General features: G+C 37.3%; 1 protein-coding gene across 2 annotated transcripts; it reads right to left on the reverse strand.

Moving 5' to 3' along the window:
* Positions 9,450–13,029, reverse strand: LOC18785100. Of its 2 annotated transcripts, none has more exons than XR_002270239.1 (5): positions 12,921–13,029; positions 12,680–12,808; positions 12,390–12,559; positions 10,268–11,454; positions 9,450–9,716 (listed from the first exon to the last, which is right to left on the reverse strand). XR_002270239.1 is itself a non-coding variant. In XM_007219705.2 (5 exons), exons 2-5 carry the CDS (start codon positions 12,799–12,801, stop codon positions 9,622–9,624), a joined length of 1,311 nt encoding a protein of 436 aa, XP_007219767.2. In that variant the 5' UTR covers positions 12,802–12,808; positions 12,921–13,029; the 3' UTR covers positions 9,450–9,621. The 2 variants fall into 2 exon arrangements, 1 of the variants encoding a protein (XP_007219767.2); XM_007219705.2 differs by having other exon boundaries at positions 10,531–11,454.

A 17,754-nucleotide genomic window follows, 5' to 3' on the forward strand; every position in this document is an offset into this window, starting at 1 on the left:
CAAAGGTTGTTGTATCCTTGAAGGTAGGATGTCATAACCTACTACACCGAAATATTATCTTAGAGGGGCGGATCTACTCTTAAGGACAATGACTTACGCTCCTCAACCTACTATTTGTGATCAAAGGAGAGCATCCACAACCAAGATTATCCAACAATCTTAAGAGTATATCCATGGATCCCATCACCAAACTTCCTGATGTTTCCAAGATCGATACCTTCAATGAGCTTTCTTTAAATGCTGGCAAGTACGAGTGTTTTCCACCCTTCATGTTCTTAATCTCTCCACCTACCTTACCAAGCTCAAGCCAGCAGAAGGAACCGACAACTACAATAAAGCACTAGTACGATGGGAGAAAGGTAACAAAATATGTAGGCACACCATTGTGTGCACACTTTCTAACGAGTTGTTTTATATATATTGTTCATACAAAACCGCAAAAGAGATTTGGGAGAATTTGAACAAAAAGTATGTGATCGAAGATGCTAGCACCCAAAAATATGCAATTGGAAATTTCCTGCAATTCCAAATGGTGGAGAGCAAAGATGTGTCATTACAAATTCATGAGTACCACAAGCTTGTCAACAAATTGAAAAATGAGGACGTTGATCTACCTGAAACACTTGTGTGTGGAAGTCTCATTGAAAAGCTCCCTGAATTATGGAAGGAATGCAGAACAACATGAAGCACAAAAGGAAGCAAATGAGCCTTGAAGACTTAATTGTGCACATCCGAATCGAAGAAAAGAACTGTATGCAAGACAAAGTCATCAAAGCCAAAGAAATTTCGTCCAAAGCCAATGTCATCGAAGGTAAATCTTCCAAGCATTACAATAAATCTAAATTTTCTAACGCCAAGCATGAGAACAAGTTAAGGTCAACAAACAATTGATCAAACTTCAAGAAGGGAAGTTGCTGCTAAAATATGAAAACTATGAGAGAATATTTGTTTGTGGGAATTTTCTGTGGATTCTTCTCCTTGTAGGAGGTCATATTGATAATACAACGAAACCTGAATGGGCAAATAAATAATAAATTCATAAATCTATTTACAGTAGGAAATCAGGAATTAAAGTAAATTAATTACAATTGTAATAGGAATTCTTGGTGTGTAAGGAAAGTAAGTCAATATCCACAAGTCACGCCAACACTCCCCCTCAAGTTGGTGCATAGATGTTGCCAATGCTTAACTGATCCAGTGAATTGTGGAATGCTTTACTGGAAATCGCCTTTGTCAAAATATCCGTCAATTGATCCTCGGATTCACAAAAGAAAACTGAAACACTTTAGCCTTAAGTTTCTGTTTGATGAAGTGTCGATCCACTTTAACATGTTTAGTACGATCATGCTGAACAGGATTCTATGCAATGGCTATAGCAGCCTTGTTGTCACAAAAGAGATTCATTCTGGATTTAGGTTTATACCCAAGCTCAGTAAGCAACTTTCTTAACCGAAGAAGTTCACAAATCCCTTTAGTCATGCCTATGAACTTGGCTTCTACACTGGATAAAGCTACTACATTCTGTTTCTTGCTCCTCCATGTCACCAAATTACCTCCCACGAATGTGAAGTAACCCGATGTGGATTTTCTATCTATTACATTACTCGCCCAATCTGCATCTGAATAACCATCAATATTTAGATGACCATGCTTTGAGAACATAAGTCCTTTTTCAGGTGCAGACTTCAAATATCAAAGTATCCGAAGAACTGCATTGATGTGGTCTTCACTTGGAGAGTGCATAGATTGACTGACAACGCTCACCGCATAAGCAATGTCTGGTCGAGTATGTGACAAATAAATCAATCTTCCCACTAACCTTTGGTATCTTTCTTTGTTAGTTGGAACTATATCAGGATATTCTCCAAGATGATGATTCTGAACAATAGGAGTGTCCGCAGGTTTGCAGTCTAGCATTCCTGTGTCTGTCAACAAGTCCAAGACATATTTCCTTTGAGAGAGAAATATGCCTTGTTGCGATCGAGCCACCTCAATTCCCAAGAAATACTTGAGTCCACCTAGATCATTCATCTCAAACTCAGTAGCCAAATAGTCTTGTAGTTGTGATATTTCATGTTTATCATTTCCAGTAATAATCATATCATTAACATAGATTATTAATGTTGTTACCTTCCCTTTCTGATGTTTCAATAACAGAGTATGATCTGAGTTGCACTATTTGAAACCATTGTTCTTCATTGCCATGGTGAACTGTCCAAACCATGCACGTGGTGACTGTTTCAATCCATACAATGCTTTTAGTAACCTGCAAACTGTTCCAGTCTGAGTAGTATTATATCCATGAGGAATGTCCATGTACACCTCCTCCGTGAGTTCACCATGTAGAAAATCATTCTTTACATCAAACTGGTGTAGTGGCCAATCCAAATTAGCTGCAAGGGACAATAAGACTCTGACAGTGTTTAACTTTGCAACTGGAGCAAAGGTTTCTTCATAGTCTATACCATAGGTCTGTGTGTACTCTTTTGCCACAAGTCTTGTCTTGTATCGCTCGATAGATCCATCTGCATTGTGTTTTATAGTAAACACCCATCTATATCCGATAGTCTTTTTTTCTCGTGGTATAGTCTCCAATGTCCAAGTCTGATTTTTCTCAAGAGCCTTCATCTCCTCTTTTATAGTTTGGACCCACTTAGGAACTTTCAATACTTCAGAGACCTTGGTTGGAATATGGATAGCAGACAACTGATGCACAAAAGCCTTGAGTGGTTCAGACAGCTTCTTAGTGGATACATGATTTGCAATTGGATACTTGGATGTCTTCCCAATATCAGGTGAATAACGGTTTGGTGGCTTCCCACGATTTTTCCTGAAAGGTAATTGATATCCAATGGTTTTATCCTCTAAATGCACAAGTCTAGCAAGAGTAGTTGCCTCAAGGATATTCTCAGGAAATTGGTCTGTTGGTACTGTTGAGTTAGAGAGGGGGTCTTCATCTTGTTGCTCTGTATTGTCTGTAGGTGTGAGACTCGCATCAGAAATATCTTCGCATGGATCAGGTAGGTTAGGTAATTGATCGCTATGAATGGGCGATTGATCGCTTTTCGGCAGAGAGTAATCTCGTGCTCCAGACTCGGGACGATCGATCATTTCTGTACAGAGGAGAATTTCTTCATTTTTCAAGTTGCTCCAATTCTGCTCTTCACTTCGTATCTCCCCCTGAAGCGTAGAATTGGATGATTGGTCATGGAAGAACAACTCAGATTCCAGAAAGGTTACATCCAAAGTGACATAGGTACGTTGGGTAGGAGGGTGATAACAGCGGTAGCCTTTCTGATGAGTGGCATAACCCACAAAAACACAACGAAACGCACAAGGATCAAGTTTGCTACGTTGATTTTTGTGGAGATGAACGAAAGCCACACATCCAAAAATTCGAGGTGTGAGTACCAAAACAGAAGGCAGAGGTTTGTGTTGCACAAGCACCTGTAAGGGAGTTTTAAAGGTCAATACACCAGAAGGCATGCGGTTGATCAGGTGAAATGTGGTGACAATAGCATCATCCCAGTGATGGCGAGGAACATGAGCGTCAATCATAAGAACTCGGGCGATTTCAAGAAGATGTCGATTCTTTCGTTCAGCAACACCATTTTGTTGCGGTGTCTGAGGACAAGTCGTCTCATGGATAATTCCATGTTGTTGAAAGTAAGTATGAAAGTCATGATTGACAAATTCTCCACCATTATCTGAGCGAAGAATCTGGATTTGAGCATTAAACTGATTTTTCATCTGTCTGTGGAAGGACTAAAAACGAGAAAACACTTCATTTTTATTCTTCAACAAATAAAGCCAGGTCATCCGTGTACAATCATCTATGAATGTGACAAACCATTGACCACCAGAAGGAGCAGTGATAAGTAAAAGGTCCCTAAACATCAGAGTGAATTAACGTAAATGGAGTAGTACACTTGTTCGTACTCAACGGGTAGGGCACACAGTGACTCTTGGCCAAAATACAAGTATCACATGTGAAGTCGGAGTCCTTGAAACCTGAGAATAAATATGTTATAAGATGCTTCATATAACTAAAAGACGGATGTCCCAATCGACGGTGCCACAACCAGATTTGCTGTTGTTTGCTATCAAAAGGATGTGTCACATTGTTAGTCAGGCCGGGACTGAAGTCATCTACATAATATAGCCCCCCTCTCTTAGTACCACGACCAAGAATCTCCTTAGTGTGAATATCCTGAAGCAAACAAAAACTCGGGTAAATGAGTACACAATAATTCAATTGTTCAGTAAGCTGACTAACTGATAACAATTTATTGGATAAAGATGGAACAAGTATTAGACAGTGAGAGAGAGGATGAAAGTTCAACAGTGCCAGCCCCTGTCACAGAATAAGTAACTCAATTGGCATTTGCAATACAAGTTCGTCGAGGTTGTGTAGTATTCAGAAAATCATCAGGATCAAACGTCATATGATCGTTGCACTGGAATCAATTATCCAGCCCCTAGAATCAATCTTAGCAGAAGTAAGAAATCCATAACCAGTTGTTTGGACCCAAATTCGAACACCAGTATCATTACTGGTCGTATTGCGTTGTCCTCGATCTTTAAGAGTAGCCCACCAATCGGGGTAGCCATGCAATTTAAAACAAGTCTCACGAGTGTGTCTCGGATCACCACAATATGCGTAATTTGGTCCATGTGTTAGGGTCGTTAGTCGAGAAGTCATAATATGTGCAGAGGAAGATGCATAAGATACAAGTTTAGTAGGAATTCGGATCGGGATCTGAGCTTGAGTCGGGGCCGGAGTCGGAGTCGAAGTCGGGATCGGGTTCTGAATCATAGACAAATTCGAGGTCGAGGTCGAGGTCATCATTGGAGTGGGGGTCAAGGTCGTCGTCAAAGTTGAAGTGGGGGTCGTCGCCGTCATAGTCGGGGTCGTCAAAATAAGATCTTGATTCAGGATCAGATTCGGAGCCAAAGTCTGCATCTATAAGAGCTGAGTCATCTGGGCACTCAACTCGGCTATGGTTGGTTGAGAAGGAGAGAAGGAGTCGGTGGTGCTACCTCCATGAGGGATGAAAAAATCATCAACCCCCATAGCGGCGGTGGGGGTTTGAAACTACAGTCAGCAATTCCAAGATCGCCACTCTGATACCATGCTAAAATATGAAAACTCTGAGAGAATATTTGTTTGTGGGAATTTTCTGTGTATTCTTTTCCTTATAGGAGGTCATATTTATAATACAACGAAACCTGAATGGGCAAGTAAATAATAAATTCCTAAATCTATTTACAGTAGGAAATCAGGATTTAAAGTAAATCAATTACAATTATAATAGGAATTCTTGATGTGTAAGGAAAGTAAGTCAATATCCACAAGTCACGCCAACAGTTGCTTCGTATGCGGAAAACCTAGGCACCATGCACATGAATGCAGGCATAGGATGAGAGATGACAATCCAGCTAGAGCAAACGTGGTCGAAGCAGATGATATCATTGTTGCAGTCGTCATGGTGACCCTGGGTGGTTGACTCCGGCGCTACTAGGCACATATGTGGAAATAGGAACACGTTCACATCTTACACCCCAATTAGAGATGAAGAAGAACATGTTTTCATGGGTGACTCAAGGAGCACATCAGCTGCTGGAAAACTTTATCTCTTAATGACGTACTCTATGTGCCAGATATTCGTTAAAATCTTGTCTCTATTGCTTTACTTGGAAAAGTGGGGGTTAAAATCGTATTCGAATCTGACCAGATTGTTTTGACTAAAAATGGGTTGTTTGTGGGTAAAGGATATTGCAACCAAGGGTTATTTGTACTGAATGTTTCTGAAGTTATTAATGGAAATGCATCAACATCTTCTGCTTATTTGGTTGACTCTGTTGATTTATGGCATGGTAGACTTGGTCATGTGAACTTCACATACATTAAGAAAATGAAAGATGTAGGATTGCTATCTTTTCCCACATATTCAGAAGATAAAAAATGCAGTGTGTGTATTGAGTCTAGGACAACCAAAAAGACATGTAAGCCTGTACAAAGAGAATGGGAACTACTTGGTTTGATGCATAGTGACCTTGGTGATTTGAAACAAACTATAACTAGAGGAGGAAAAAGATATTGCATAACTTTTATTGATGATTATTCAAGGTACACAAAGGTTTATCTACTTAGAAACAAAGATGAGGCTGGAGAAATGTTCATAAAGTGTAAGGCTGAGATAGAGAATCAACTAAATAAAAAGATAAAAAGGTTAAGAATTGATAGAGGAGGAGAATATGATTCAAACCCTTCTAGTGCATTTGGTGAAGAAAATGGCATAATACATGAAGTAATTCCACCTTATTCACTTGAATCTGATGGAGTAGCTGAAAGGAGAAATAGAACTTTGATAGACATGATAAATGCTATGCTAGTTAGTTCAGGGGCACCATTAAACTTGTGGGGCGAAGCTATCTTATCAGCTTGTCACCTACAAAATAGGATACCTTATAAGAAAACTGGAAAAACCCCTTATGAGCTATAGAAAGGACATTCGCCTAATCTAAAGTACCTGAAAGTGTGGGGGTGTTTGGCTAAGGTCCTTTTGCCTGAACACGAAGAAAAGAAAATCAGGGTCCAAAACCTTTGATGCTATGTTTATTGGATATGGCCAAAACAGTGCGGCTTACAAGTTCTTAGTTGTCAAGAGTGATCATAATGTGATGGAGGTGAATACCATAGTGGAAACTAAAAATGCAGATTTCTTCGAGGGTGTTTTCCCTAAGAAGGTCACCGTAGAGCCCTTGCCTCGTTGAATATCAGAATCTGAAAGTAATGATAACTTAACGAGAACTAAAAGGGCAAGGAAAGAAACTAATCTTAGAGATGGATTCTACACCTTCTTAGTTAATAATAACCCACAAACCTATAGAGAAGCTGTAATGGCACCAGATACACCTTTTTGGAAAGAAGCCATTAACAATGAATTAGAGTTGATTCTCTCTAATAACCATGTTTGGGAATTAGTGGATATACCTCCAGGAGCTAAAACTTTAGGGTGAAAATGGATTTTCAAGAAGAAATTGAAATCTGATGGGTTTATTGATAAATATAAAGCACGTTTGGTAGCTAAAGGTTACAAGCAACAAAAGAATATAGATTATTTTGATACCTTTGCTCCAGTAACAAGGATTTCCTCAATTAGAGTATTGATTGCTTTAGCGTCCATCTACAATCTTGTTATTCATCAAATGGATGTAAAAACTACTTTTCTAAATGGTGAATTGGAAGAAGAGATCTATATGGATAAGCTAGAAGGCTATGTTGTTGAAGGTAAGGAGCGCAAGGTATGCAAACTTGTAAAATGTTTGTATGGTCTAAAACAGGCTCCCAAGCAGTGGCATGAAAAGTTTGACAAAGTGTTGCTTTCTAATCAATGATGCAGATATGTGTTTATATTGTAAATCTACTGGTAACTCTTGTGTAATTATCTGCTTATGTGTTGGTGATATGCTTATGGGAACTAATCTTGAGATTGTTAGCATCAAATTTTGATATGAAGGATATGGGTATAGCTAATGTGATTCATGGGATCAAAATTACAAGAGATTCTGATGGCATTTGTCTATCTCAAACAAACCATGGCTTTCCTTGGTGTGCAAGGCAACTCCTCTCCTTAATGGGCAAAAATTGTCTCCTCCAAAATCATTCTCTTCACCACAAGTCAGAAAGTAGAGGAAGATGAAATTCCAAGATAAAGAGTTATGAAGAGGAGCCAAGTATTTATAAGCATTAGGTATCCTTGCCCAAAAAGGAACCTCAAAAGCATTCTCCAATCAAGAGCCCAATTCCAAGAAGAAATCAAATCCAAATCTCAAAATGAGCCCAACTTCAATTGGGAGTTTAAAAGCCCAACAAGCATTTCATATCTCCTACATGCCCTACTCGCGCCATGTTTTGGGGCCATTTGTGGGAACGTGAATTTTGGCAACCAATCAGAATGTCACACGTGAATAAAGGAATATTCTTTAAGTCAAATAATTGTGCTAATTAAATCCTATTTAATTGGTCAATTATCCTGATTTAAGATATGAATATCTTCCTAAATCAAGGATCCGATTTCCACCGAATCTCCTTGATATTATCTTGTCATCCAGTGGCGGAGCCACTCCTAGACCTGGAGTGGCCCTGGCCCCCCCCCCCCCAAAATTTTTATCTCTTTCTCTATTATATTATATATAACATATAGAATTTGTAATAAACTACTTATAATTTAAGTTAAAGTTCCCTCTAAAACAAATTAGATATGACTAAAATAGAAATGTTTTGCTCTAAACATGTAATTATTGAATACTTAGGTATTTTATATACTTGTATTTTTTACTTTGGCCCCTCTAACTTTACAATTCTAGCTCCGCCCCTGTTGTCATCCGATATATGGAAAAGAATAATTCTCATCAATATGGAATTATTCTCCACAATGGAGGCTCTATATAAAGATGGCATCTCAGCACATTGAAACCTTAGCAAAACTCCTCTCTCACTCTACACTCTCTCTCCCTTTCTCACGGCTACGTGCCGTCGCCCCCTTTCCCGGCACATGCGCCGCCTCCTCTCATGTAAAGGAAGCTTCATCCTATCAGTTAAATTTGTATCTCCCTGACACCATTTGTTTGACTTAGGCATCGAAAGGTCTTTGGCCAATACCCCTCGGGTGTTCTCTGCTGATTGCATTTATTTTGCAGGGTTCAAGGAAAAAAAAGATCTAGAGAGAAGAGGATCTTCCACAAATAGTTGCCTCAAAATTTATTTGCACAAACAAATTTTCTATTGTTATTTACTATGTCATTTGACTCATTTCTAAGTTTTCCTCCTCTTTTTCCTCCTCTTTGGAATTTCTTAGGACTAGAATCAACAACTAATAAAACAGATTAGAATTGGACTTGGTTTACGTGTTGTGCTGTATTTTGGGAGAAAAACTTAGTTGCAACCGGAATAACTTTGTTTTGCTATTCCCAATCAATAATGCTATTACAGGTTGAAATATTATTATGCATGTTGTAGTATTATTGACCGGAAATAACAAAATAATAATATCCCTATTTCACGAAAGTCTCATTTTGGAGTAATGGTCAGCTCTAGACTAGACTATTTTGCAGTCACTGTTTGCCCTATTTCTTTTGAAAATTGACAAAATAGCTTCAAAACCCCTTCAGCAATCCAACCATAAAAAATAACTTCTTTTTTTTTACACAAGACTCACTCGGTAGGAGACCTATGTTTTTCGCTTACTTATCAGATCGATCACGTAGATTAACATATGTGATATGGACAACATATTAGAAATCTTTCACCTGACCAATAAAAAAATTTCTATTGAGTTTTTTTTTTTTCAAAACAAACCCCCTCCCTAATTAAACTTCTTTCACTTGACCCAAAAAATCTTCTTCAAAGTTTCACCCACCCACTCCGACCAAAACCAAATGCATAAAACACTAATGCCAAACCAAGGTTTTATAAATAATACAACAGAACTGTACGACAAACAACAATAGCCTCCATCATAACAGAAAATTTATTATCATGAAAACCCTGTAAGCACTATAAATATTTTGATACAACTATTTCCAGTTATTGCCTCCTCCAAAGCTCTTCCTTGATTATTTCAATTTCAGGCAATGAGGTGATTCTAGTCTGTTCGGAAAAGCGATTCCTGCACGTATCTGGACAGGCATATAATGCATTGTCATGATGCCTGCATAATAAACAGAAGAAGATTAAACATAATCAAAATTTGTATGAACATGATACTTATGTGTGCCACTGTAAAAACAAGAGCTGGGTAATAATGTTTCAATTCCTACATGAGTTGTCTAGGATCCACTTCAGATGGCGAAATGTTCTAGTGGATCTTTGAAGTTTATTTACTCTTTTACAGAATAATAATATTACATAAAAACTAAAATACACCCAAAACACCTACCTCAAGTCTTCCAAAATGGAAAAATAAATAACAATCACACAAAATTTGAAATAGGCATTACACTAAAACCCTGAATCATCGCTACTGTAACGCCCTTATGCAGCAAGATCAGGTCACAAAAAGAAAAAGAACAGAAACAAAAACAATCAATTAGAACAGAAGGATAAAGAATAAGCTTTAAAACCCAATCAGAGAAAATTCATTATATTAGAACAAAGAGAACACAATCAGATCTTCAAAGAAATTAAAGACCTTAAATCATCAAAATAACGACCTATCGCAGCAAAAATACAGCATCAAATTAAGATGAAAAATTCTCATACCCGGGAACATGTTGCTTGGGATTATTGGCGCTCACCACACACAGGGATTTCGCTACTGTGCAGATGGCGGCAGGGGAGGGAGTGTTACTTCAGATGGAAGGGTTTGGTTCAGAACAAAAATTGCAATGGAGGGTTCTTTTCCAGCACAATGGTTTAGAAATAGGATCATGCTTAACATGGGAGTTGCATATGTAATACATATATATACATATATTGCATATGTTTATTTCAAAATAAGGCACGCCTCCCATAACCAAGCTCACCATCCATGTTTATTTCAACACAGCTTTCTTCTGCCAATCCCATGTCTGTTTTTGCAACCTGAAACTCTAGCGTTGCAACAACTAGCCTAGCTTTTAACCTCTTGACTTCAATCTCCAAAGCATCCACATTGTCTCTCTGTTCTTTCACCAGTCGTGCCCTTTCCACAAACTTGTTCATACCCAAAGCGGATTGAACATGAGGCTCCAACCAAGACAAGTCAAATCTGAAGGTCTCAAGCTCCTCCCATAAAATTTGAAGGTGCTTACAGGCATCCTCAACCATATCCTTACCCTTTGTAGTCTGTAGAAAATACAAGAGTCTACCCAAAGCTGTGAATGCCCATTCAGTAAACATACGACTTCTCTTCCTTTGGCACTCAATCAATGAAGGATGCAACAAACAGACTTCCTCCAGCAATGGAACAAAATCTTTCTCTATTTGCCCTAAACCCTTGAAATCCATGAGCCTGCCAACTGGGGTGGAGGGCGTTTGCTCATGTTCCTTGATTATCGAAGGGCCAACAGGGCTATCATTAAGCTCAGTGCAAGCTTGTTCAGAACTTAGTGAATCCTGGAAAGCAAGCAATTGATCAAAACTTCGTGTCGTAAATGCTATTGAAGAGTTAAGCGCCTGTTCAGAACAAGGTTCCCTGAGAGGTTGTGAAGACTCTGTAACTACCACAGAATCCACATTTGAAGGTCCTAGCGTTTGATCTTCATGCTTTGGGGGCACTAAGGGTGTACAAAACCAAGTTTCTTGGACTTCTGAAATCTTATAGTCAACCTGACTGACTGCAACCTCGGCTTCAAGAACACATATATCATTCACAAGAAACCCTCTGGTACAATCACAAAGCTCACTTAGAGGCATGAATGATGTGAAGCCCCAATCACTTTTACTTTCACTGAAAACATGTTTAGTTTCTGTAAAATCAAAATACAATGGATTACAAAACATTCATAAAAAATAAAATAAAAATGAACAGAAAATAGATAATAAAAGCATAATAATAAAGGAAACTCGTTCCAAAGTTACTATCATATATACAGCTATGTTCTCTTCTAATATAGTCTAGTATGTTTGCGCAACACAAATAGATATGATTTCATCTGCAAAATTATCTAATTTGAGAATCTCATCACCTAATGTCCCACACCATCTGGAAATATATATAAACTGGACAGCTCCACTTTAAAAGGAAATCGTGGATGACATTTTCACACACATTTTCAGCGTAATAAAAGTAAACATCCACACATGCTGCACATGGAGGAGTTTGTTTTATGTCTTTCCAGTAATTACCAACAAGCTCTGTTGCCATATGTAGTCTTATTTCGAAACAATTTTCCGAGGGCAACTGTTTTCATTGAAATGTTAAAGAGGAAATGAACCTTAAAATCAGCAAGTAAAAGCCCACGAAGGAAAGATATTACTAGATGAAGACCGGGAAACAAATGACCAAATTTACACAATGCTTTGTTCAATTTCAGTAAGAGAAAATAGAAGAAAAGAAATAATGTTTAATGCTGTACGGAAAATTAATTGAGAAAAAAGAAAAAGGACGTAATGTTAATTGCCTTCAGGGAATTGACCAAACATGGTATTTCCTAGAAGGGTGAGATGACGTAAGAAAAGAAAAATGTACGATGAACAATAAGACACTCTCCCAAGTTAAACTATTTTCTTCAGAAGGAATCTCTCTTCTCTTGTATGGGAAAGTAAAAGTTACCAATCTTTTTCTCTAAAGTTTCTGAGAGTAAACCAGAATTAAAATGTACATGGAGTTCACTTTCAATTCACAGCAGCAAACTACACATTAAAAATGTGAAATAAACAACATGAAGAGTAGATAATTTACCTACTGTGATTGACTTATCACGGTCAACTTGATTCACCACAGTCAAGGTGAACTGGGCATATCTACTCCACCCAGATGGCAATGCTGAAGCATTAGCAACATTCAAATATATCGACAAATCGTGCTTTCCGGGAATTCCACTGCTTCCCTTTGGATACACAACCATCTGCCTGATCAAAACAACCAAGTATATAGATATATAAGCCAAAGATAATAACATACACATATATATATATATATATATTTATATACCAAAGAAAAAGAATGATGGGATTTCAACTCAAGCATACCATTGAAAATCACCAACAGAAAAACCCTCTGAGTAATGCTTCTGGGATTTCAACGTAGAGAATTTTTCAATCGTCCATGTGAATGTTACAGACACAAGCTCCCCAACTTGCTCAGCCTCCATTTTTTGTCTAACAACCCAAAAACAGTACGCAAAAGAAAAATCACCATATTATAACAATAATAAACACTAAAAATCACACAACAGAACCTAATTTAGAAAACCCAATAACTCAAACATACCTGAAAATATCCAAGAACCAAGTTTCACAGAGTCAGACAGAGAGACACACACAGCAAAAATGGAGGTCGAAGACTTTTTTTGGAAATTTATTGGGATATTATTACACAGGGATGACACGACGTGGCACACCTTAAGCCACATGCTCAGAGTCAAGTCTCAATCATTCACGTAGGAGACAGAACGAGACTCGTGGACCCCGTGAATCGGAAAATGGAGGGAGTTGCAACAGTTGCAGCAGCAGCAAAATTACAGATCAGGATTCTGAGGCCGACATCCCCACCTGTGATTTGGACCGTTGGATTGCTGGTGTAAAAATTAAAATGTTCAAGAGCATTCATAATGAGAGGGTTTATATGGGAGTGTATGTTAAATATGTATTTTTTGTCTTCAGAATCATCGTTAATGGGGAGATATAAAGAGTTGTAAACGTACATCACTACTATAGAAATGTAAAATAAAATGCACATTTGCATTTATTTTTACATCTTTTACAAAAGGAACCCACCCGAGAAAAGAGATGAAAAAACATACATCTTATATTTACATAGTTTTTCATTGGAGCAAAAAATCTATTTACGCTCTCAGAGATATAAAGAGGATGTAAAAGTGATTTTACACCCCCACACTTTGGATGCTCTAAGTGAAAATCCATTCAACCGGTATAAAAAAAAAGTTTTGCAAAAAGATAAGATTTGCCGCAGCAGATATTTTGAGTGACCATGCTTGCTTACTAAGAAAGACAAGACTCTAGGCCCCACTCTTAACTATAAAAAGAGAGAAGATTTTACATTTGTGGTTAGTATTTTCTTCTTCTGACAGCTGAATCGGTTTTTTTTTTTTTCCCCAAAAACAAAAGTGGAGCCCGCGTGTCTTTTTCAACTTGTGAATGTTAGAGCATTATTTGTCGCGGGTGTATTTTCAAAGGTGAAAAGTTACTTTACATTTATTTTACAATATTGGGATGTAAAAGTAATTTTTGCATCAATGAAAAAAATTATTAATTTTCTTGTATTAATTTTTTCTTTTGTAAAAGTTTAATTTATTTTTTTTCAAACAAATCGACCTCACATTTTTAAAATGCTGACAAAATTCATAAAATAACATTGTAGGTGTTTACTTTACTATTTTTGTAAACCATTTGATGGTTACATATTTATTTTTAAAAATTTATGAACCTTTGAATTAATTGCTAGTCATTGGTAATTATGGGAGTATATGAAAACAAAAAAACAAAAAAAATAAACAACTCCAAACGGCTACAACACTCAACCAAATGGGACCCGCCAATAGAAAATGTTGGGCGAGTTAGACCGTACTCGTGCGTCACTAGTGCGTAAATGTGGAAAATTTGCAACTCTTCTCACTTCTCTCTCCTACTTTCTATCACGCGGGGCCTAATTTCAAGATGTAAAAACAGATGTAAAGCTCCATTTTTTTTACATCTCACCTGCTTCCTCTAAGTTTACACTCATATACACACTCCCACCGCAGTTTGCAGGGTGTTTTCGGCCAGAGGGAGTGTTAATGTGATATACACCCCTTTATACACCTAATTATTGGAGATGTTCTTGTCTTAAAGTTTGATATAATATCTATCCCAAAAAACACCAAAAATACGCTCCTCCCTTCATTTTTACTTTGAGAGGGGAAGAAGCCACTGTTCTTCCCCCCATCTCCCCTTTTCTCTTCCTCCTTTCTTCTTTTTTCCCCTATTTTTAGACTAAATATTTCCCCTTTTTTGTCTTTGCTTTGTTATGATTCACCCATCATAGATGGACGCATCTCGGTGTCATCTCTCCACTTGCATTCGGCCTCGAATCTCCGCCATTATCCTTTTTCTGGTTTCTTTATGTTTGTAATAAGTCGCACAGACTCTTTAAGTTTTTATGTAGTTTTCACATCTCCTTTTTTAGAGTTTTACATCTTCCTTTGTGAGAGTTTTATTTGTATTGTTATGACTTGGTTTCTTCAACCTTTATCGATTTTTGATTGTTCTGAGTTTGCAATCTTAGTTAGGATGCATATGCCAAAATTTCTTCGATCCTGCAAAATCATTAGTGGAGACACACTAGATTGTCTTAATTTTGATGTTAAATCGCTATGTTATTGTAATGGGCCTTTGTAGCTAGTTTGTATTGGCCCTTCATGACTACTTTGTATTTGCCATTTGTGGCTAGTGGTTTTTTTGGCTGAATTATAAATGCAATTTCAAGAAATTTCAACAACACAAAGGCTTGTTGTAATATCAGTGTAGATATTGTAAAATAAACTGAATATAAGAGCAGAGATGAAGCCACATTGGGGTCACTGGGGTTAAACGACCCTATATAAGCCATGGGAATAGGCTTGGAGGTCTACCTGAACCGATGGTACAACCCTATGGATTGCTTTTCAACTATTTGATGTTTTGCCTGAGGAAGAAGAAGGAGATGGCCTGAGGAAAAAGAAGCGTACTGTATTTTTTTTCAAAAAAAAACCTCCTTGGGCAAAACGACATTGTTTTGGCTCAATCAAAATTTTTTTTTAAAAAAATGGCATGGGCCAAAACAACGTCGTTTTGAGACAAGTCATTTAAAAATAAAAAACAAAAGTTTTCCTTCACCCTTCCCCCACCCCTCAAAGCCCATCCGAGAATCACCCCCCAAAACCCCCAATTTCTATTATTCTCTTTTCAAACCCTAACCCCAACCTCCCTATTCCCCGCCTACTATAGTGTCGTTGATGTGTTGCCACTGCCGTCAAAGTTAGGTCGTCGGCCACCACCTATTATTGCGTCACTATTATTGTTTTTTGGTTAATTGGCATAGGTATGGTTTGAAATTTTACAAATTGAAATCACTCAAAAACATAAATAGAAAAATGACAGATTGAAATAATTCAAGTATATTTGTCCAAGGAAGGAATAACATTTGGAAGAGAAAAAATAGATAATTAAAAAAAAAACCCTCTCTTAAATTTTCTTTGGAACATTTACACCATGACCACATGGAATTTGAATCCTTGATCCGTCACTGTATAAGAGCTCACGTCTCTCTTCTAACTATCTGGTGTATTGATTTCAAAACGTAGGGCACCAACTCAATTTATCTTAGTATTGAAGGCTTTTAACCATAGCATTCATTGTGTTGTTGTAGGTTGAAAACCACTTCGTTACTCTTCCATCACATTTTGTTTCTTACTTTCACCTTTTTACTTGTGGGACCCATCATTTTGGAGCCCTCCTCTTTGGATGTCTGCAAGTCACAAATTGGTTGCTTCATTAAAACTTTGGTAGGAAAACTTTATGGAAAAATGCCTAAGTGAAGGACAAAAGAGTACAACTTTGCTTGGGACATTGATATAGCGTTATGCGCGTTTATGTTGCCTTGTTAAAACTTTGTTTAAAAAAAACTTCGTGAGAAAAATCTTAGTTGAAAGAAAAAGAGTACAACATGCATATATCGTGTGTTAGAAGACTCTCGAATGCTCCCCTTATTTCTGCATGCCTCAATTTAATTGTTTACAAAGTTGACGTAATTTGATATCATGTACTAGCTTTTGAAATGCACACTAAGATAGATTTGGTTAAGAGGGGTGCCAGATTATCATTTGAGCGTATTTTTCTGACTTCGATTTCACAATTCTTCTTAAGCTCATGTGTGTAGAAAAGTGTTCGTGATATGTGTTCAGTCATGTTCTCTTGGATGTATACTCTTTTAGAGCATTTCCAGCAGCTAAAGCTGGACTCGGGCTGGGGGCGTTTGGGCAAAAAAGTGGTTTCTAGCAACAAAATCCAGCCCGGGCAAATGGTGGGACCCAGCAGACTGGGCTGGCCCGAGGGCAAGGCTGATGTCAGCGTGCTGACGTCACGTCGACGTCAGCCCTGCGTCCAAATTTTTTTAAATCGTCCACATGGCGAGCGCTAGGCTCTCCGATCATATTTTTTCCAACAATCCAACAGTAGCCAATGTTTGTGCAATAAAAAAAATTGAAAAAAATGGATAAAAATTTAAAAAAATACCAAAAAAATTACTGATTTTTTTTTTCTCTATACCTTATTTCCATTTTCAACATTTAAGTAAATGTCTCTATACCAAAAAAAATGGATAAATGTCTTTGTCCTTTTACTTTTATTTATTTTTATATTACTCCATTTACTTAAGTTTACAATGTAAATAAGGAAGTACCCCCTATTTGGATTCAAATAAAAATAGTAGAAAATCAAATTCCCATCAAATCAAAATATGTTAGTGCAAAATACGATTTAGGCTAAAAATGATGGCTCATTAAGTCAATATATACTTCATATTAAAATTTCATAAAATCAAGTTTTCTTATTTGATGTGTAAGGAATAAAAGCCGCCAAAAATTATCTTGAGAAAATGATTATTCCAAAAAATCATTTTTCATACTTAGTCAATATTGCACCTCTGCTACAAAAATTCTGGGTTCGCCAATGTCTATAAATACCAACCAATACTCTTCACTTTTAACACCAAATCCTCATACTTTTTTTTTTCCTATAAATACCAACCAATACAACTAATAAAATAAAAATATTATCCAATATGAATAGTATTGACACGTAGAAACCAAAAAATCTTATCCGAAAATATTATCCAAATTAATTGTTTAAGTAAAAAAAGTTGTGAAAAAAATAAAAAAATGAATAGTATTTGCCATGGCAAGTCTAAACTGCTGGAAACACACTTTGCTGAAGGGGGCTAGGGCAGCCACTATTTACGTGAATAGTAGCTGCCCTAAGAGCACTTTCACCAGTTGACTCTTGCCATGGCAAGATTAGCCCTAGGGCAGGCACTATTCACGTGAATAGTGGCTGCCCTAGCCCCCTCC

This window comes from Prunus persica, chromosome G2, assembly GCF_000346465.2.
Source record: "Prunus persica cultivar Lovell chromosome G2, Prunus_persica_NCBIv2, whole genome shotgun sequence".
In the NCBI taxonomy this organism is placed as follows: Eukaryota; Viridiplantae; Streptophyta; class Magnoliopsida; order Rosales; family Rosaceae; genus Prunus; species Prunus persica.

Bases quoted from the DNA above. Each gene is read 5' to 3' on its own strand.
- LOC18785100 (XM_007219705.2), bottom strand. From the start codon at position 12,801: ATGGAGGCTGAGCAAGTTGGGGAGCTTGTGTCTGTAACATTCACATGG. The intron at 11,455-12,389 runs GTAAATTATCTA...TTGATTTTACAG, and splicing joins TGATAAGTCAATCACAGTAG to AAACTAAACATGTTTTCAGT. The intron at 9,717-10,530 runs GTGAGCTTGGTT...TTTATTATGCAG, and splicing joins TGTTGAAATAAACATGGATG to GCATCATGACAATGCATTAT.